The sequence below is a fragment of the Dipodomys ordii genome, unplaced genomic scaffold (assembly GCF_000151885.1).
Source record: "Dipodomys ordii isolate 6190 unplaced genomic scaffold, Dord_2.0 Scaffold41, whole genome shotgun sequence".
NCBI classification, from domain to species: Eukaryota; Metazoa; Chordata; class Mammalia; order Rodentia; family Heteromyidae; genus Dipodomys; species Dipodomys ordii.
In genome coordinates, this window is record NW_012267257.1 from 3,142,133 (window position 1) to 3,164,619 (window position 22,487).

The window sequence follows — 22,487 nt, forward strand, 5'->3', positions numbered from 1 at the left end:
TGTCAAAACAAATAGGCAATTCTGGATCCAGACTTTCATATTATTTTCCTTGAGTGTTGCGAAGGCTGCCTGTCCTCACTGGGACCCACCTAGCTTTGGCATGGTGTAACTGTGGCCAGATCCTGGCTACAGCCTTGTCCTTAGAGCCAAGGCATACTGGCACAGCAGCAGAGGTGGTAAAGAAACCTTGTCTCTCTCTCTATCTGGTGTCCCAAACCCTGGAAAGAGATAATGGGATCTTAATATTAAGTTAATACAGCTAGGGACACTGAAGGCACACAAACTGTCAAACAAGGGATTGGCATCAAATTTTGTTACTCATGGTTGCTTGCTTGGCATACCAGTCTTCTTGAGTGATCATTCCATGGTCCTTAAAATTAAGGTCTGTACTTTGTACTATCTGCATTTTACAGTATGCCTTGTCTACAGTGGATTAGAAGTGGAGGCCCTTGGCCTCTTTTGTTTGATTTGTAAGACAGGATCATAGAAGGGGCACTAACTAGCAGGCTGGCTGCCAGCTTTGTTCTCTTCCTTCCTGATTATCACCTCTACACACTTTGGCTCTTCAGGATAGACAGGTTCATAACATGGTGGGGTCTGCTCATACTGGATGGAGTTTAAATGCCGGCTGGAGAGCAGGAAGGTTTTGACCCTTGGCATTGAATATTGCATATCATCAGACAGCTCCACCTTCAAAGCACTAGTCAGAACAGTAACAGAATGAAGTTTTGTTTCCCAGAGCCATTGTCTTGTGTTTATGTTTCTTTCAGGAATGTTATGAGAAGACCAAGGCAGGATTTAGAGATGTCTGGTGTCCTCAGTCTTGACTTAATTCTATCAGCATGAGAAACTTAATAGAATCTGACTTGTCTTTCAACAATTAATTGAATCGCCTTTTCCCAGGACCCTACTTGACAGGTTCCCGTCAACAATTTATCCTTTTCAGTCTTATTTACCTTCCAATTAGCAACTTGGCCAGTTGTTGCATTCTCTTCCAATATGCAATTGGCTTCTCATCTATCATAACATCTATTAGTAATGGTGGCTTTTTTCCTTAAATTTATCATGTTTCTGAAAAAGAATAACCTCAAACTCAACTCAAAGTTACCCTTACATGGGCTGTATTCATGTAGTACCCATTAGAGTTCATGAGAAAGTCTCATTTAAGTCATTAAATACTTCTACTGCTGTAAATCAGTTGGAAGTAGATATCCAACAGCATTCAACAGTTACTGATCTTCTACTTGGCCCTGAGGGCACACCAGCAAACAAAACAAGATTCCTGAACTCCAGGCTGAGAGGAAGAGACAATGCAGGAGAAAAGATGATGTAGGAGAGACACAGGAAAGCAGGAGACAGGTTGAGAAGCTGCTGCAGAAGCATCTGTACGAACAGGTGCTGGCTTCCACCAGGGAAATGAGAGCAAGTATTTAGACATAGCTCATAGTTTGTTGATATACCAATGGGTTTGGCTTATAGATGAAATATGCTAGAAGAAAGACCATAGAAGGAGCTAAGGCTTTTTGGTTATTAACTAGTATGCAGAATCAAATATTTGTTTTCTTTCAGTTAAGTTTTATGTATCTATTAGGTACTAAAGTAAAGATATCTGAGTCTGGATTCTGTGGGAAGTTAGGCTTGGTTATGTAGAATTATAGGTTCCTGAGAGCTTCATCTTTTAGTTTCCAAGCTCAAAACTTCTTACTACTTTATGCTTATCAAAGAAAAAGTTGACAATTAATAGAAACAATTTTTTCTATCCCAAATGATTGTAGTAATTACTAATTTTGGGGTTTCCAACCTACTTTCTTTTTAATGCTTCTAAATGCAACGTATGCTGCTTCCCATAAGTTAACACTTATTTGCAGCCCAGTCATCTCCACCACTTTAAACCCACCTCACCATTCTCCTCGTCCTAGATGCTTCCAGGACACACAACCCTCTCACATGATGATTTCATTTTGTTCTACAATCACACAGACAGGCTTGCTCCAATATAATCCCAACTTGGATTTTAGACTATATTTTTGAATTTGTTTGTTTAGAGTATCGAACTTCAGTCATACACACACAAAAATACATATCATAATTGGCTGGATAATGTTCTAGAAGGTAGTGATCAAGACATCAAAATCCAGGTGATGGGGATAGAATGTAAACTTCTGCCTCAACAGGAAGATAAAATTCCAGTGATGGGACTACAAGGCAATCACAAAGGAAGACCTGTGGTTCTTCCTAAGTGCAATTTTCAAGATCATCTAATTCCCTTAAGTTTATTTGTAACACTATTGTCAGAACCCTAAACCAGCAGTAAGTATAAATATATAAAAATATAGATATAATACATTATGCACATACACACATTTCCAATTTCATGAAAGCAGTTGTTTTTCACCAGGGAGAAAAACTATCTACTGTCTATAAATGTAATCCTTGCCCAACGTTAAAAAGCTGAGGCCCTGTTGGGGCAAAATAAAAGATGCTAAGTGTTCTAGAGAGAGGTATGATTGTAACTTTCCCACTGGTGCTTCTAAGGACTGTCTCCCACATGGAAAGAGGTAGACAAGCAGAAAGAAGGGAATGGTCAAAGCTTTGCAGAAGAAGAAAATTTAGGAAGCAATTTCATTATCTAGAAATGATCCCTACATATCATTAGCTTGCTGCTTATAAAAGACAAAAATATCAGTTCATATAATAAGAAGTAAAGACAATATTTTCTATCAACCTATCTATTTATCTGTCTGTCTATCTGTCTTCATCCATCATTTACCTATTAACCCAACAGTCAAACTGGCATTATTAATTTGTTATGGGATATTCAGAGAAATTCTTTCTTTAAAAAAATTATTGTTATCTCATTAATTACCAGTCTGTACTTGTCAGAGCTCAAAGGCAGATCATTCATTGAAAATAGTTGAGGATTATCAATGAATATATATTCATATATACATTCAAACAAAGAATTAGCTAAATATTACATACAGGTAGATAGTACTTTGTTGAGGGAAGAAGAGAACATTCTTACCAGTTGCCTTTTGGATTTATAAACTGCTGTACTGCATAGCCAAACTGTTCATTTGAAGGACCGGAAAATAGTTGTGCATCTGGGAGACCAACATTGTATGCCAAACAGTAATTTAAAATGCCTATTAAGACAAATAAAAACAGAGTCTTTATGTACAGTTTCTCAATATAATTGCATAAAATAGATTTCAAAGGTTGCTTTAAAAGACTTGCTTGACCTTGTGATTATTCTTATTAGTATTTACCAAGAAATAATAGCAATCATCTCTAACGTAAAAAATTCTTTGGGTCTTGGAACTATGTTAAACATTTCATGTTCCTGTTATATTGTCTTCTCTATCCTTGTTCTCAGAAGATTGTTACTAATTACTTTGTCGTCAGAGATTTCTGAGGATCTAGGAAGTATCTCACAGCCGGACAGTGCTAAGAATAAGGACAGAATTTAAATACTTGCCTGGTTTATTCAAAGTTCTAAACTCTTAAATAACTGTATTTCTTCTGGAGATTATTTAAGCAATTTGCATTCTATTTGTCCTTTCTAACATTGTACGACTCTAAGCCACCCAAGTGCAGGGTCTGACAGTAACCTTCTACTTCTTCTGAATGCTTTGCTTATCTTGGCATGACCACTTGGAATGTCTTTTGGAAAAGCAGGGATGACCATGTCAAAGGACGAAAAACTATCACAGCTCCTTGAAAATGATCATCTTTTCTTTCAGAAAAGATCACTTTTGGAGAATGAAAGTGTTAAGATGGCCATTATATTTATCTATATTTACAGATAGATATAGATATATATTTGCATTTATGTCAATGAGATTGACTGTCAAAAATAGCTTGTCTTTTTCATTTTCCTTTTGGAATGATAATCTATGTTTTTAGAAATGAAATAAGGAGCAAATAGCATGCCACCTTGGTAGACTTCTTTTTTATTTTTGAACATTCTTGTTTCTGATAACAAAAGAAAGCAGGAAACAATAAGGTGAATTGTGTTTCCTGCCCAAAGCAGACAGCACCAGTACTGCAGTCCTGCATTCTATGGAAGGAGGAATTTGTGTTACAGTGTTTTCTGTGTAGATGGCAATGGAATTCACATCAGCATTTATCCATGCAGACACTAAAGACGGTGGACTATTTAAAATTGATACCAAAGTTCCATTAATAAGTGCTTTTACAAAGGAGCACTCTGGTGTAGGGCAACATTGAAAGTACATGGCTTTTCAGAAGTCTACAGTTCCAGAAATTGAACAGCTAGATGAAAAGCTCTTCCTTGGGGCCTCTGAACTTCGGGGAGATTCTGTGGAGCACTCCAAGAGACACTCCAAGCCAACGAGAAAGCTTTGGGGATCCAATTAGTCAGTATGCTTTTCCAGTTGCCTAAATCACTCTACTGGGGTTTCAGTGCAGAAAGCTCAGATAAATATTTCTTAGAAATACATGCTGCTAGGAAGAGAAGTACAGTATTAATTTTGAAATTCTCTGTAGCAAAAGCAATGTATTTGCGAATTTTATCCTTAATATTTTTTCCCAGGGAATCCCTTTTTACATTTAAGGAAATAAAATGCCAAGGCAATAGCAGAACAAATGAAGTAAAAAAGTCCTAACTGGCATTCAGAAAACATCATCTCCACCCAGTAGTATAGCACTCACAAATACTATTTTAGTATTTACCAACTGTCAAATATATCAATCAAAGCTCAGAGAGGCTACACTGCTCTCTCTTTTAAGTTACCAAATGACTATAAATTTATACATAGGCTTAAGTAGTTCTCTCATTAATTAGACTTAGAAATCATGTAATTGAATAACATTGTGACAGAGTTATTCTTTCATCAGCATTAATTGTTTTTGGCAGACCTGGGGTTTGAAATCAGGGCCTGACTCCAGCTAAGCAAGTACTCTACCACCTGAACCACAACATCAGCCTTTTATAGTTATTTTTCTGGTAAAGTCTTGAACTTTTGCCCAGAGCTAGTCTCAGATCACAATCATCCTTCCTAAGTGTCCTACTATAGTTGGGGTTATGGGTGCACACCCCCACATCCACCTAATTTTTTTGCTTGATTTGACCTTGAACTGTAAATCCTACCAATCTCATCTTCCTGAGAAGCTAGAATTACAGGTGTGGAGCTGGGCACTGGTGGTTCATGCCTCTAATCCTAACTACTCAGGAGGCTAGATCTGAGGATGGCCCTTCAAAGCCAGCCTAGTCAGGAATGTACATAAGACTCTTGTCCCCAATTAACCACCAGAAAAACCAGAACTGATGCTGTGGCTGAAAGAGTGCTAACCCTGAGCAAAATTGCCCAGGGCCAGTGCCCAGGCCTTGAGTTCAAGCCCCACCACTGACAATGATACATATTTATATTTAATATATGCATATTAAATTTACATCCAATCATAAAAACAGGCACACATTTGAAGAAATTTATTACTGGGTGATTTTGCCTTTGGCCAAACAACATATAGTGTACATAAACAAAGAAAGCTATCTAGAACCTCCCAAGGTGATACACTCTTATAGGCTAACCATCGTATATATGTCCACTGTTGGGGGAAAGCCATTATGCAGCATATATGTGCAGCATATGAACATTATTATATATGCAGCATATATACATTTACTATTATTGATTTACAAAGAAAGAAAACTGCGGTTCACTGTGTCATCTAGAAGTCTACCTTACTAACGTTATGTGTCAATATACGTGTGGACACACTTATGGAGAACTGAGTCTCTGCTTAGAATCCCCCAGGGTGTTGCCATTGCACTGACGTTGAAATCCCTCGCTGTATTTACAGAGTCCAGTCTGGTGCTCAAGTATCTGTCTGCCCTCACTTCCTTCAACTTCCCTCACCTCACTGTGTTCTAGCTGTACTTACTTCCCTGACCATGTCCAGTTCCCTCTGCTTACGGTCCTTGCAGCTGCATTGCTCTTACATTCTCCCAGTGCAGCATTGAGGTCTCGGCACCTCATCATTGATCTTGGATCAAATAGGCCACTCCTCCCCTCACCCTGCTTTCCTTACAGAGACCTCCCATCATTAATCAAGCACAAAACCCCACTCCCCATTGTCTATCCTAACAATTACAATCCCGAATCATCCTGTGTATATTTGTTGTTTAATATCTCCTTCTGCCTTTTAAAATGCAAGCTTCTTGAGAGACCAGACATGGTTTCTTTCATTCAGTCTTATTTTCTCAATGACTAGGATAGTGATTATTGAATGAAAACCATTTAAATTAATATATGTTCTTCATGGATGATTCAGAATACAGAGAATATAAAGAAAATTGGTGAGGCAAACATCATTTGGAGTGAAAGTAAAATAAATTTGAATATATTTCTTCTCAGTACCATCCCCTCTATGGTTTAAATTACAATGTGAATCTCAATTTGTATTCCACCCACCCGACACCCCCACAGGCCCCCATTTTAAACTGGTGCTTGAGCTCAGCCAGAGCCTAATGCCTGCCGAGCAAACGAAAGCCACAAACACAGCCAATTTTCTCTTATTATTTCAGATAGATCTCACAGTTTTTGCCTGGCTCTGGCCTTCAACTGTAATCCTCCTATGTCTGACTCCCACATAGCTGGGATTGCAGGCATGAACCACCTTATCCAGTTAATTGGTTAAGACAGAATCTTTAACTTTTTGGCTAGGTTGGCCTTGAACTCCTATTCTCCTGACTGCTTCTTCCCAACTAGCTGGGATGAATCCTACTATTTCCCAATGATTTTATCTTTGTGCCAAATGAATCATCCTGATTCATTTGAACATTGTGCAAAAGAAAGCCTAGCTATTATTATCAGTTTACAAATAAGGAAATTGGAAATCATGAAAGTTAAGCATCTTCATTTCTCAGTGTCACCCAGTTAGTAGATGAGCTCTGAGTCTTGGTTTGGCTCATATCTCCCAAATTTATTGTCTAGAAATTCTACTCATAAATGGTCTGTTCCTACTCCTCACAAGTTTGCCATTCCTTCATTCCATTGCCCTTAAATCTTTTCTTTCCTGGAATTGAATTCTTTCCCCAGGACCCTGCTTCTTTTGATACATTTGGAAAATCTTAACTTGTGACTTTGTTCTGGTCAAAAACTATGTTTATGATTCGGCATCTGTGTCATTGCTTTACACTTAGCACATTATCTAATCAGCTAATATAAAACTTAATACTTTCCATGAAGTATTAAGCTTAACTCCATGTTTATTTTTTCTGTGTAATCCTAATGCTCATAAAATGTTTCTATAGCTGTCTTTATACCATGTTTTCAGACTTTATGAAGATGAAGAACCATACTTGGTTCATCTTTGCTTCTTCGCAACCATGCCACTATATCTACATGTAGCAAGAAGGATCATTCCACGTTTATCCATGGCATCACTGTCAGAGCTTCAGGGCACATATTTAAGGCATGATTGGCAGAAGGAGGGACTAACCCACATGGCTCAAGGCAGACTCAAGCCTGTGTATGTAGTGGAGAACCAGTAGAAGGAGCTTCCCACAGAGGGCTTATTTGCAGAAAGCCATAATGAGGGAGAAACCTAGGTTAAGAGAAGAAAAGCAAGACCCAAAGTGAGAGTTGTATTGAAGAAGGGCCAAGGTAGTTTTAACATCAGACTCTCAGTACCCATCCTGGCCATTTCTATAGCACTACGTTGGCATCCCAGGCATAAAACTGTTTGCATTAAATAGAGACCAAATGATATGAAGTATAAGGTCCACAGTACCATGAATTGAGAGCACATGGTGTCACTGCCTTGGAGAGGGATCAGGTCCTCAGAAGCTACAGCAATGTTGTCACAGGCAGCTGCAGGCATATTGTCAAAAGTAGCTGCCTATGTATTCAGACTTTGTGCCCGGGGCAGGTGCAGTGGTGTCCAGGACACAGGGACACACTATTAGAGGCAGCTAAGATTTCCAAGAGAACTACAGTCGGCACCTAGGAGGACTCTAGACTTCTTAAAACAGCAACAGCTAGCTGTAGGCTCCTGTTTTGTAAGAAGGTGTCTGGGTCACAGAACTAATATGATGCTAATCATGAGTTTGTATTTTATGTCACTAGTTAGGCAGCCTTTGAAAGTCTACTTTATTTATTCAGTTCTTTAATTTTTTTTAATCTTTAAGGAGCTGTATGAAAAGGATCTAATTCAAGATGTCAGTTGATGAGTACAGTGCATCTTGACCAATGTCTCCCACTTTTCCCCATCTTTCCCAAGCTCACCCCTCCCCTCAATTTACCTAGCTCCATTTTCACACTTATACCTTGATTATTATCACTGCACTTGCCCACCTGTTCTCTCCACATTTGTCTACCCTGTGTCCCTTAAGAAATTAATTCTTAATAACCATAATTAATGTCCAATATAAGGACACTAAGTAAACAAGTGGTAGTATGCAAACTAGATGGGGAAGTTCACACTGCTGTTAAAAACCAACAATTGTAAAGACAGGTGGAATGAAAATGCCTGGTGAAAACAGAATAGGAACATATACTGCTCAGAATAAAAAACAAATTCTATAGGATAGTAACATAGCAAGCGGTACAATTGTGAGAATAATTTGCTGCTTTCTGTATTTCCATTAGTGTATTACAATGTGTTTGCAAAAAATTAAATAAAAATAAAAAATCAGGATAAGAAAGGAAACAAATGCCCCTTCCCCTACCCTAGCAGGACTATTTTACTTCAGCCTTATTCACAAAGCCTGTTCTAATTAGCACACCCATGAAGACATAATTCTGAATATGTAATGGAAGGCATTATCCTCAGGGGAAAATATGACTTCTACTTTTGCTAGATATGTACTATGTCTCTGATTTCTGCCTATTCATTTGATATAAAAAGGACAACAGTTATAAATATCTTTCATCTCAGTGTCTTAAGGGTCCAAAGGACAATGCTTCAGTTCCATGAAAGTCTGTCTATAATATGGCTTTCTCACATGAATTAATTCATATCAGACTGACACTATGTCTGTCTTCAGGATTCTATGGCTCTCTTTAGTCCATTCACAACTGACCGTTATTCAAAACCAATGAATGTATGAAACAGCTATTTTCTCATTGATTCATTTTTATTCATTCAACAAACATTGACTCCGTGTTCTCTGTGCAGTAGGTGTTGTTCTATGTGCCAGGATGAGCCTCATATCTCATTTAAATACTATCAGCTTAAAAGTCTGAAATCTACCATCCAAATCAGATATAAATGAGATTCTAGGTGATATGTTCTGGGGTAAAATTCTTCTCTATCTGCCTTGCAAAGAGAGAACATAAGTCATCTACTTCCAGAAATGTCCATATGCATGCATGTGATTGAACATTTTATTCCAAAAGGCAGAAGCTGGAAGGAATAAAGGAGTCACCAGTTTCCCCAAAGTTAGATCTCTAGGAAGGAAAATTCCTTTAGGTTGCAAGGTCTGAGAAAAATTCCATTGTTCACAGCTCCGCCCTGTGGGCCCAAGAGAGCACCCATAGCTCTCACCACCCACAGCAGCTTTAGTGGCCTTGTGCCTCTGTCTCCTTCAGTTTTAGATGGCAATGCTTCTGCTAACGGAACATTCTTAAAAACCTTGTAGGTCTCCAACGCATGTGATCACCATCTATGCTTTAGACAAAGGGTCTCTCTTGGACAGCCACATCTCTATTTCTGGCCTGTGCTAAGGTAGATGAAAGGGTCCATGAATCTGCTCAGCAAAAGGCTGAACCAATCCCTGGCCTTCTTTTGGTTTTATTCATTGTAATCAGGATCAGCTGAGACTTTTCTAAGTCATCAAGGCTGACTCCCTTTTGTTTAACACATTTGTGTTCAAGTTCCCTCTTCTCACATTTTATTCCAGCAGGCCACACCTTCAACATTTTGTTTGGAAATTGGTTCAGCTAAATATCAAAGTCCATTGTCTAAAAGTTGTAGGCTTTCCTGAGCACAGGTAGCTCAAACCTATAATCTTAGGAGGCTGAGCCCAGAGGATCTCAGTTAGAAGCCAGTCTGGGCAGAAACATCTGTGAGACTCTGTTTTCAATCAAGCAGCAAGAAGCTGGGCTCTGGAAGTGAAGTTCAAGTGGCATAGTGCTAGCCATGAGTGAAAACGTCAAGTGAGGCAGGAGGCCCTGAGTTCAAACCTAGAACTGGCGCATGCGTGTGCACACGAGCGTGCACACCCTCCCACACACATACAAGGTTGTATGCTGTCCATATATATATATATATATATATATATATATATATATATATGATAAATTTAGACCAATTTTCTGTTGTGATGAAATAAGAATCACATTTTCTCTAGTTTCAAATACAATTTTCTATATTTCCTCTGAGTCTTCAAAAGTAGCTTGAATATTTTTTTCTATCAGTTTCCTCAAGGTACTCTATAAAGACCCTGTTTCTAAATAAGCAATAATCATAGAATTTTAGAAACTTGACTAGTGATATATTTTTGGAGAGGTCATCATCTAACCAAAATATAGTAGGCATCACATATAAGATCCTGGATGCTCTTTATCTGGGCATTGGCTGGTTTATAGTGGATAATACTGTGGAATGAAATAACAGCTCCCATTAGGATAAAGAACAGATTTGTCTACCCTTGAGTTAAAGCAACAAGTTCACCAAGCCCATTGCGTCTTTCCTATAATGCAACCCTTTGTGTGCACAGAGGTCCATGTAATCTCTTGACATAACTGCTTTGGGAGGGCTCTGGGGTTAGAAGAGCATGTTCATGCTGCTGACCATGCTGGGAGGAATACAGTCCATCCTTTTCCCTAACTCACTAATCTCACATCATCTGTCATCATCCATGAACCAATGACAGGCTAGTTTCTAAGCTTGTACCTAAGGAAAAATCAAGTACCTAATTTGACAGAATAGAGAGCCAAAGCTATACAGGTGAACCAAATGATAAGGTAAACTCAACAACTTTCTGAGAGGTTAGAGGAATCTTGCAAGGGTACTGAATTTATTTATAAGGATAGAATATAAATTTGAATGTATTATATCTCAATTTTAGTAGTCAAACAGACTGACACCAGCTGGTACCTGGATCATAACCTGCCAATGCACCTGGGTCTTGAAATGCTGCCCTTCGCAACTGTATAATTGTTAGAAAAAATAGAAAATAAACTTCTGCCAGTTTAACAACCCAGTCTGTGGTACTTTGTTATGGTAGCCCTATGAGGTGAATATTATGGTAAAACTACTCTACTAGAAAGCTTCAACTTACTGCTATGGTTTCAAAGATTCTGTCCATGTACAGATGAACATATTTAAGTAGGAGAGGTATATACTGATTTCAGCTATGTTGTTTACTGTTCATATTCTGTGTAAAAATTATCAAAAGTGTGTGTGTGTGTGTGTGTGTGTGTGTGTGTGTGTGTGTGTGTAAAAGAACTTCATCAAGCCCTAGAGTACAGTGGCAGGTGGTCAGGTCATTTCAAGGCCTTTTAACATTTTAAAAATCCTATCTGGAAGGCAATAAGCATCTCAAAAAGCCCTCTGTAATTGTTTCCTACATCCATTTACCATAACTTGGTGCCTCCTAACAACTCAATAGATTCTCTTCTTTTCCAAAAGGGTGCTGGAGGGTGAGCTTGCATCTGGCAGACTCTCTGTCTCCTGAAGGCTAAGAAGGAGACAGTGAAATCCAAGAGAAAGACAACTTGTTCAGCAGTGACAGGGGAGAGTTCAAGACTTACTGTCTCTTTGATTGACTTATTTTCTTACTTCCTCCTAACTCTCTTCTGTATGAAAAAAATAAATCCTCCCCCCTTCTCTCCCTCCCTCCCTATCTCCTCTCCCTTTTAGTTCAGTTTAATTTTTGGTGTAGTTAACACGCCTGTTGCCAGACCTATTAAGTAATAATAGATCTTGAGACAATGTGTGGGGGAAAAAAAAACAGACGTAATTAGAATTAGTATTTTTTCTGCTGTTATATCTCTGACCCAACAAATCTGTATACATGTTTCTTCAAACTCCTGGATACTTTCCAATTGTAGCTCTTACAGTGTCCTACCTGGAAATATGGCCTTGCTGCTCTCAGGTATAGCTTTTATTACTGCAGCTGCAGGATCAACTTCCTCACCTGACCTCTCCTTCCTGTCTACCGGAAGCTTACTCAGCTGGAGACCTGGATCTTACTCAAACACCTTTTCCTCCACCCTTTTCATTCTTCCAGTGCTTTTCCCAAATAGCTGAATATTCTCCTTCCTTGCTTTCCCACTGTATGTCTCCCATGAATCTCTCAGAGATGCTTTCTCTTACCACCTGTGGTAGACTGTAAGATGCACTCTAGTGAGCTCCATCTCTTGATACTCCTGATACACGATTGTGAAACACCTTCCCCATGGCGAAGGCAAGACCTGTAACTTTAACCTACAGATTGGAAGATTCAAGAAATGGACTCAAATGTCATGGTGGGAAAACTATGACTACACAAGATTGCAACTTCCATCTTGCTAGTAGATGCTCTTGCCTTACTGGCTTTGATGAAGCAAAGAGGTTGGCCTGGGAAGAAACTAAGGTCAACTTCCAGGTCAGAGCAAGCAAAGGAATGAGGCCCTCCATCAAACAACCCTTAAGGAATTGAATTCTATCAGTAATCTATGCAGAAAAGCAATCTTTCCTCAGTCATGCAATCAGATGAGACCTCAGCCTTCGCCCCATGATCACAAACCTAACAGAAACTCTGAAGTAGAGGGTGCCAATGAGGCCGTGACTAGACTCCTGACCCCTAGAAACTGTGAGATGGCAAGTGTATAATTGGAACTCACGACAGTGTGGGAATTTGACATACAGCAAAAAATAACGAATACATAATCCTACATAAATCCTCTCTCCTTCCTCTGCTCTCACTTGGAATTCTTTTTTTTTTTAATTTTATTTTATTTGTGAACATGCTGTACAGAGGAGTTACAATTACATGGGCAGGATAATGCGTACATTTCTTATAATTCTTTTTTATGCTTTTGATTTATTTTTCTTCATAAAACATTTGTTTTGTTTGTGTGTTTGTTTTTCAGTGCTAGGGACTGAAACAATATATATATATATATATATTATATATATCATATATGTCTGTATATGTATGTGTGTGTGTGTCTTCTTCCCTAATTAAAATCTGTAGTTGGAAATCCAAATTCCAGAAAGACTGTAATTTGAAGGTGAGATGTTCCTTAAGAAAAAAATATATATATATAAATTTGCAAAATAAGTTTAGCTATAAAATTATATATTGCTTTGGAAGGAAAAGAGCAATCTTAGGAAATTATGTGATCCAAAGATTGCAAATCACTGATTGCCTAAAGCACTCTGTAATGCCTCCCAGCCTATCATTTATGGCTATACATATTTTGATTACTTCTTCACATGAAACAAATTCATTAAATAATATTCTCTAAAGAAAGGTTCCATTCCTTTCTTCTACTCTAGTACAATGAAAACTAAAGTTATTACTTATAGTGAGGACAAGTTCCTTTCGTTCTCACACCTCTGCACCTCTGTCACACAAATGTTTAGTATTCTTTTCCAAATTCACAGGGGAGCTGTGATATTCAAGGTACTTTATGTTTTCTTTTACTAGAATTCATCCGAGAATTCATTAAGTGGATGTACGTCCTTGCCCAAATATGCTATGTTAGAGTAGAAATGACACAGTGACGTTAACTTTTATTTAATAAAAATAGCAGGCAATGTGAGCACACGAAAAGGGTTTGCACAGGGAGGTCCCAGAAATTTAAGTTTTATTTTTGTCTTATGGTCAGTTTGCCTTTGTCATTATAAACAGGAAACTCGTCTGGTTTTTTATTTGACATTTTACTCATACAGAGTACTACTTGGAGCATAAGCTGTGACTCAGAAATAGCTGTTAAATAGAAGGATATACTCATTATTTTACCAAGCAATGTTACTCAATGGGAGAGCAGTAAAGATTGCTTAACGTAATAAATAACTTGGAATTCTGGTCTGGTTCCAAGCAAGATGTGGGAATATAGGCAACTACACAGATATATAGAGAGAAGGACCAATAGGTTATTAACTAATGTATATGTCTAAATAGTAACAATGATTTTGATTATTGGTATGGTATTCTCTAAAATTCTAGAAGCTGTAACTTTTCTTGTTATATAGCTAGGTGAACACTGAAAAGAAAATTGAAGCCAAGTGCCAGTGACTCAAGTCTGTAATTCCAGCTACTCAAGAGGGCTGAGATCTGAGGACTGTGAGTCAAAGTCAGCCGAGACAGGAAAGTCTATAAGAGTTTTACCTCCAGAAAATCAGAAAAAGCGCAGTGCCTCAAGGCGTAGAGCACCAGCCTTGAGCAATAAAGCTCAGGGATATGCTCAAGCCCTGAGTTTGAATTCTAGGACCAACACACACACACACACACACAGACTGATTATATTTGAAGGTGATGAGATGACATAAGTACACCAAAGAGAATTACAGTATTTTTTTTACAACAATAAAAATCCACTAACTGAGCAAGGACAACATTGTATTATCATAGCACCTAAGAGCTTGGCCTTTGGAAAGCCTTATGGCCTTGGTCAATCTCATTCTATACAAGCCACTGCTTTCTCTCTTGAAAATATGTATAATGTATGCTCCCCGCCATCAGATAATGCACATGAACTCCAAAGCAAATCACAAGTGGTAGAAACTCGGAAGAAGTCAGTTTGCTTTGGCTTTAGCTTTTAGTGTCACCACACACAAACTTCTTGAGAAACTGGAGATCCCACTTCCCCTCTCGCTTTGAAATCATATCCTGAATACATATTCTGCTTAAGTTCCTGAATAGGGGGATGTCACATTACTGCATTTGCTGATCTCCATGAAAAGCACCTCATACAAACTAAGAAAATATTATCAGTAGTCCACCAACCCTCCAGGAAGCCACACTAACCGGAAGTGGGGTTACTCAGACCATAATTCTGGAACTAAGAAAACAGACTTCAAACTCTATAGTGCAGCTAATGATTATTCAGAGTACATATGGCAACAGGAAATGGTCATAGGTCAGAGTAGACCTCCTGAGCATATACATAATGACAGGCAGGAAACCTCATTGTCAATAACATTGTTTCATGCTGAAGAGACAATAGTGTAAGTAGAAAGAAATCTACTCCAAAAGAAAAAAAAAAGAAAAAAGAAAAGAAAGAAAAGGAAAGGAAAGAAAAGGAAAAAGAAAAACAATTAAATTTCCCTTTGGAAATGACCATATACTATATATAAATTAAAGCTTTATAATGTTTTGTTTATTGCATTTTTAAAAAGTGCAAAACCCTCAAACACAAAATGATCTGCGTGTCAATATAGCAGCATAAGAAACCTCCTTATTTTAAGGAAGGAAACATAATTTTCCTTTGAAAAGTCTTTGCTTTAAGGGTCAAACTTTATATTCTATGAAGATTAAAGTACTACTGTTGTCCTCCACAGTGACGTTAGAAATTGGAGAAAGAGCTCCTACAGGGGCTGCCCTAGATACCCCAAACCCTCAGTGTCTGACATTCCAGTGCCAGACAAGCCATCTCTATTATTTTAAATTTCTTTGAATAAATGAATGATGATTTTAAAAAAGAGAATGAATTTCAAATCTGTGAGAAACCAAAGATAACATCTTTACAATCTGAAAGAGACTGTCTTTCCATAATCACACTTCATCTTTGCAGTGACACAATAAAGAGAATAGTTTACTTGTGACTGATCTAAAGTCTGCAAGGAAAGTGAGGGCATTTAACTTATTCTGCAGATCAACTGCTCTATGTTGTCCCTGACATTGAATGTGTTTGATATATGCTGGTTTTGTACAATGGTTTCTCCTGAGGTAAGCTTTCTTATTTGGGGTCATCTAGTCATGTCTGATAAAGTTTTGATTGCCACACCTGGCGGGGTTTGGGAGCTGGTGCTGGTCTCTAGTGGAGGGAGCAAGGCTGTTTCATAGCAACCTACAAGTGCTCAAATCAGAAGGCTTCCACCTCCTTTCCTAGAAAGAATGGTCACGCCTCAAATGTCAATCCTAAAAAGGGAATGAAAAATAAAATTCAGCTATCTACACAAAGTGAGCTGTTAATTTACTCCATGATTAAGGCTGTGCTCAAACTTTAGATAGCATGTAAACCAGAAGTAAACCAGATCTTGGACTTATTGCTTGAGTGACTTATAAAGTTGTATAAACAGTGTGAGACAGAGAGGGACATGCTATTATTTCAAGATATTGCTTCTATAGCAGCAGATGAGAACATTCTCTTTAGAAGCATATCATCTCAAGCTTCTGACTGTTTTCACAAACAATTTCTTCTAATCTAATGATCAGGGGAAGGGATGGTATGGGGAAACAAAGGAGGAGGCAACAATGCTTGATAAGAAATGAACTCATTATCTTGCCCATGTAATTGTAACCCTCTGTATGGTATTTCCACAATAATAAAAAAGAAGAAGAAGAAGAAAGAACTCAGGTGAAAACCAGCTCAAACAAACAATGGAAATGAAAAGAGGTCAGACAATAAAATTAATGAGCCCAGGCTATAGCACAGCTTAAACTTACACAAGTTGTGAGAGAACTTTAACAAAAGAAATTTAGAAAGGAACCAAAATGAAATTGTAAAACTGAAAAATAAATAATCCAAATTAAGAATGCAATGAGCTATAGAATAAGCACTGTTAAATCATGTTGGCGGATACAAAGAGAACCAAGGTAGGGAAAATAATAGGCACAAAAATATTGTGAACAGTTCTCCTCTCTTTATTCATGAAAGTATTGCTTCAAATATTGAACTGCAAACATGCAGCCATTGTTCCCTGGGAAATAAGGTTCCTGGGAGTCTCTGGTCTGCATCTATGCATGAACCAATGCATAGCTACCCTTGTTTTAGGTACATCTTTTTAAAGACTTACTACCCACCCTGAACCTTGGTCTGAAAATATTCAATGGAAAAAAATTCCAGAAATCAACAATTCATAATTTCCTACTTGCTGTTTGGAATTAGATGAAGTGCACTCCATCTTACCTAAATCATGAGTCATCCATCCTTTCGCCCAGCATTTACATGCCTTATATATCACCGGCCTGTAAGTCACTTCACTTCAGAGTCATTTAGTTAGCAGACTCTCTCCATCATGTTATTACAAGGACTGTGTTAGTAATGCACAACAGTCCGATGCCTTGTCACAAAGCCTATGTTATATACCTCCCTTCACCTTAACATGTGGGCACTGTACCCTTCCTCATTAACACAAGAAGGGTGAGAAAATTCAAAGATCATTGACTTCTACCTCTTACAATTCTCAAAACTTAGTTCCATGATCTAACTAAAAATTAGAAAACAAATACATCTTTGTAATATACATGAGAATATATTCACGACCTTGAATATGTAAAGCAAAAATTTTTAAAAACCTAACACAAAGCCTGAAAATTTTAACTAAATTCGCATCAACAACTTGATTGATCTACATCATTAAAAGAGAAAACCCTTCAAGGGAGAGGTTATATTTGCAACACGTGTGACTGGTTCATATTTAGAACATAGAACTTCTACACCGGACCATAAAACAGACAACCAACCCATTGTGAATTTTATGATCATTTTGTTCCAAAGGTTATTTCACAGAAAAGCAAGTCTAAGTTTCTAATGAGCCTGAAAATGTGATGAAGTACATCATCACTCAAAGAAATGTTATACGGAGACAGGATGATACATACACCAAATTACAACACACAAGGTAGGAAAAACAAATGAATTCAAGCCTTTAGAAAGCCATCAGAATTTTACTAATGGTGAGTATTTAAATCCTTATGATCAAACAATTTTGTTCTCGGATACATACCAGTAGAAATGTGTATATGAGTTTATCAAAGGTAATCACAAACATATATTTAGTAAGACTATTCACATTTTCCTATAATGAGAACTACTCACCAGTGAGAATGAAGAGTTAAATAAATTACAGTAGATTCACACAATGGAATACCATGTGGTGTGGAAAACAAAAATGCTACATCTATAGGCAACATAGATTAATCTCATAAACACAACGTTAGCAATTCAGTCATGGAAAATTATGTACTGTGTTAGTGTGTGTTTGTACATGTATTAAGATTTAACACAAACACTTAAGTCTAGGAAATGTATCCTTCACTAGCTGAGGGACAAGAGCAAAACAAACAAAGAAATGATTGCCATAAAAGAGAGAAAAAAAATCACGGAATCTGTACAATCTTATTTACTTACATATTTTTCACCTGAATTGCGGTTACAAAATTTTTTTTAAATAGCATGTTAAGCTCTGATTGGAACACCTTTACATGGCTTTTTTACAAAACAGTTTGTGGAAGATGCAATACTCTGAGGACTCTTTACCATGCCATTTCTCAAAGTTGTGTTTACAAAAGCCACCTGGACGCCTGCAGAAATGTCTTCCTGGGGAGAAAAAGGGTGGTTTTCTATCTGCTTGCTATGAAACTAGGTTCACAAAGCTCTGTATTTCTTTCCTGCAATGTAACCTACTGTATCCCTCTGAACCTTCTCTGTTCTTCTGTGATTTGAGGGTGAGAGAAATCAATGCAAACAATGGTTTTCATGTTGTTTGTTGTGCCAAGAGTAATAAAGTCTCAGGGACTTTATTTATCTCTGATCTAGGAGATTCATGTCTTCTGGCAACTTCCATAAAATAGTGGTCAGAAAATTAATTTTGAATAGCCCTGACACTGACAAGCTCTACCCTTACTCTTAATGTATTTCTGTTTGCACGTTACACATTACAGTAAAAAGTTTTAGCCTGAGTTCTATTTCTTTCTTTTACTGATCCTTCATTTTCTTTTTTCTCCTCCTTCCTTCCTTCCTTCTTTCCCTCCCTCCCTCCCTTCTTTCTTTCTTTCTCTTTCTTTCTTTCTTCTTTTCTTTCTTTCTCTTTTTGTTGGTACTGGGTCTTGAATTCTGGGCCTGGGCACTGTCCCTGAGTTCTTCAGTTCAAGGAGAGCACTCTACCACTTGAGCCACAGTGCCACTTCCAGTTTTCTGGTAGTTAATTGGAGATAAGAGTTTCACAGACTTTCCTGTCTGGGCTGACTTTGAACCGCAATCTTCAGATCTCAGCTTCCTGAGTAGCTAGGATTATAGGCGTGAGCCACCAGAGCCCAGCTTGCTCCCTCATTTTCTAAATGCATATATATACTAGGTTTGGGTAATGTATTGACATATAGGACAGTCCTGATCTTAAAGAATATATGCAGTGGCACAGAGAAATCTGGCTGAAGATAATTAATTTAAAAGTAATGTCACAAGAACAGAAAAGATGAAGGAAAGGGTTGAGGGTGAAGAGGATTTATGCACTGCCCCAATGCTTTCAGTAATCTTCTTACATGTCAGAGGAGTGGTTATATAGTTCAAGACAAAGCCAACAAACTTTGTCAACAAAGTAAAAACAAACTAATCAACTGAAGGACTATTTTGACAAACTCATATAAACTTACCATTGCCTAAACGAATGAGAAAGAATGTGAAATTTCTGAATTTGGCATTCCTCCAGAAAGAGTGTTTTTTATCCTACAGTACGGTAGATACAGGCATGGCTCATGCCCGCATGTCATTCATTCAACACAATAGGTAACAAGAATAGTTGGCATGGGGAAAGATATGGGCATGTCTCCTCCACAGTCCATAGGTTCTAACAGGTTATTATTGAACAGAAAGTGACCACTCTGCTATCAAAGACCTATATGATAGCTGGGTACCAGTGGCTTATGCCTGTAATCCTAGCTACTCAGGAGGCTGAGATCAGAGGATCACTGTTCAAAGCCAGCCCAGGCAAGGAAAGTCCATGAGACTCCTATTTCCAATTAACCACCAGAAAACCAGAAGTGGCATTGTGGCTCAAGTGGTCGAGTACTGGCCTTGGGCTGATCAGCTCAGGCACAGAGCTCAGGCCCAGAGTTCAAACCCCATGACCTACCAAAAAAAAAAAAAAAAGGTCTATGTGAGAAGTCCAACTCAAGCTGAATAAGAGGTGGGTATGCTTCCGGGTATTCCTGGGCCTCACTGAAACTGAGGCTTCTGTGATATGTGCAGGAACTTCAGTTAAGAGGAAACAGCAAAGGCATATGATAGTAAGGCTGTAAGGTGCTTGTTTTTCTTTTTTAATCTTGTTTTATTTTTTTGACACTAACGTTTGAACTTGGGGCTTCATGCTTGCTAGACAGATGCTTATGAACATGGAACCACATCCCCAGCCCTGTATTTTCTCTGGTTATTTTTGAAATATGCTCTTAACTTTTTGCTGGCCTGGACCAGAATCCTGTTTATGTTTCTCTCCATGAGATGACAGTCATAAGTCACTATATGTAGGTTTTTCTGTTGAGGTAGGATCTTGTTAATTAACTAATTAATTTTTTTTGGCCTTGGCAGTCTTCTTTGGCTCCCAAGTAGGTTAGCAATTACAGCATGAACCACTACAACCACCCAGCTAAGCCTAGCTCCAATGTGAATCATAATGTGCTTGAAGGATAGCAGAATGACAATACTAAGGTTTGCTTAGTTAGGGATATTTTATGTTTTAATAACTAGGAAATTTCTTCTAGGACATTTGCATTTACTAACCATTTTCAATTTTGCATTATAGTTTTGTTAGGGCTATCTATATATTACATTTTTATACTGAAAATACAAGTAAAGGCCATATGTATATTCAATGTGTATTCAATGAAACTAAGAAAATTGAGGGGAGAGGTACGGTTGGGGTGGAGGACAGAGAATGATGAAATGGGTATTGTCAATCAAGACGCACTGCACTTATAATATGACCTGTTGTATGATAACCCCTTTGTACAACTACTTAAAGATAATTTTAAAAGAGGAGAGAAAGCAGTAAAGGTCATATAAAAATATTTCTAATTGCCAGGCTAAGCTTTTATTTGATTTTCTCTCCCAAGGAGCAATGTTAAAAACATACTTAGAAAACTCAAATATTGTGAAATACATAATTTATGCAGCAGCAATAACAATATGATTTACAAGTGGTTGTAAAAATACAAGAAAGTTCATAATCTAACCTTGAGTAGGCATCCAAGAAACTATTTGGTTAAAGGAACTGAACATAACTGGTCAATGGTTTGGAATAGAGCTATCTACTGATATGACCCAGTGTCAGCTTGTGTTCAGTCTGCATTTTACATGTATCCATGGAAATGGGATCAAGCCTGCACAAAAACAAACAAAAGCCACCTCTAATGAAGTGGGGAAGTGACAACTGCCAGCATTCAAGGCTTCCATCCGTGCAATAGCTCTGCTCATGCTTTTCAACACACAATGAAACCATCTCCAACACTGACAACCCAGTGTTGAGAACTTTTATTTCTATGCTTTGTTTAATCATTAACCTCATTTTCTTATAGGAAGCCTTTCAGGTTTCAGTAGTAAAAATGGTCTCTAGTCTCTTCAAAGTAAGGAGACAAAGAATTGCAATTACTCTTTCAGAATATAGAATGATCATGCAGTGATCTTTGCTGAGAATACTGCAGTTTTTATTAAGTATTTGTACAACAGAACAGGCAAATCTCTCAATGGAATTAGGATACACTTCAAAGCTACTTACAGTGCTAATATTCTATGATATAAAAACATTGACAAAATAGGCAGTTTAAGTTTATCTGCTTAAAAGAATAACTTACAAGTAAAGGAATCAGCATGCACAGACTAGATAAAATAATTGAATATATACAATTGGAAGTAATCCTGACTGTCACAAAATAAAGAATAGACATCCATGTATTTTCTAATTTATATGATTAGATGAAACTGTTTCCAAATGCTTGGGAGAGACCCTGACTTACACAGAAGAAAAGGCTTTATTTCTTTACTACTAAAACCTGCCAAAGCCAACACTAATTCTCTGTGAGAAAAGATATTGATTACTCCATGTTATCCAGTGATTACTATAAAGAGAATCTAAGAGAGCTCTCTTCTCCTAGAGAGAAATATTAAAACGTTAACTGGAGAAACATAAATCTATATCTCTAAAAGAACTGACTAGTTTACTTTCTTTTTTCTGGGAAGAAATCTGACGAAAGCACATTCATTGGCAATCACAACTGGAATGCTATTTTGAATTACACACCCTACACCCAACATGTTGACAGCAATGACTTAGTGTGGTGAGAATGTTCTGTGGGATCCTCTCTTATCTGTACAATGGAGTATGGAAGGAGTCTTTTCCTGGGGCTCTTGCTGTCATCCACTGCTTTGCTCCCTCCTAATTTTGCTTTCCTCCCTTTCTATTTACTTGTGTCACCTTCCTCTCATTAATTCATATGACTTCTCCATCACATACGCTAGAGCCTACTTTGCTAGCCTTCCCATCCTTAGATATGGATTCTAGACATGCACTCCTATGTCCCCTAAGTGTTGTTGCTGGTCAATAATAGTTCTCCTTTCTCTTTGGTATTATTCTTCCCAGACATTGAAGCC

General features: G+C 37.8%; 1 protein-coding gene across 1 annotated transcript in view; it reads right to left on the reverse strand.

The window, feature by feature from the left end:
• Positions 1-6,002, reverse strand: part of Itga2 (integrin, alpha 2 (CD49B, alpha 2 subunit of VLA-2 receptor)) — a 69,092-nt gene extending 63,090 nt beyond the window's left edge. Inside the window, exons 1-2 of the mRNA XM_013018509.1 lie at positions 5,940-6,002; positions 3,026-3,171 (exon numbers count right to left, since the gene is read on the reverse strand). Of these exons, the coding sequence (XP_012873963.1) occupies positions 3,026-3,171; positions 5,940-6,002 (209 nt within the window). The remainder of the gene's footprint in view (positions 1-3,025; positions 3,172-5,939) is intronic.
• Positions 6,003-22,487: the final 16,485 nt, after the last annotated feature.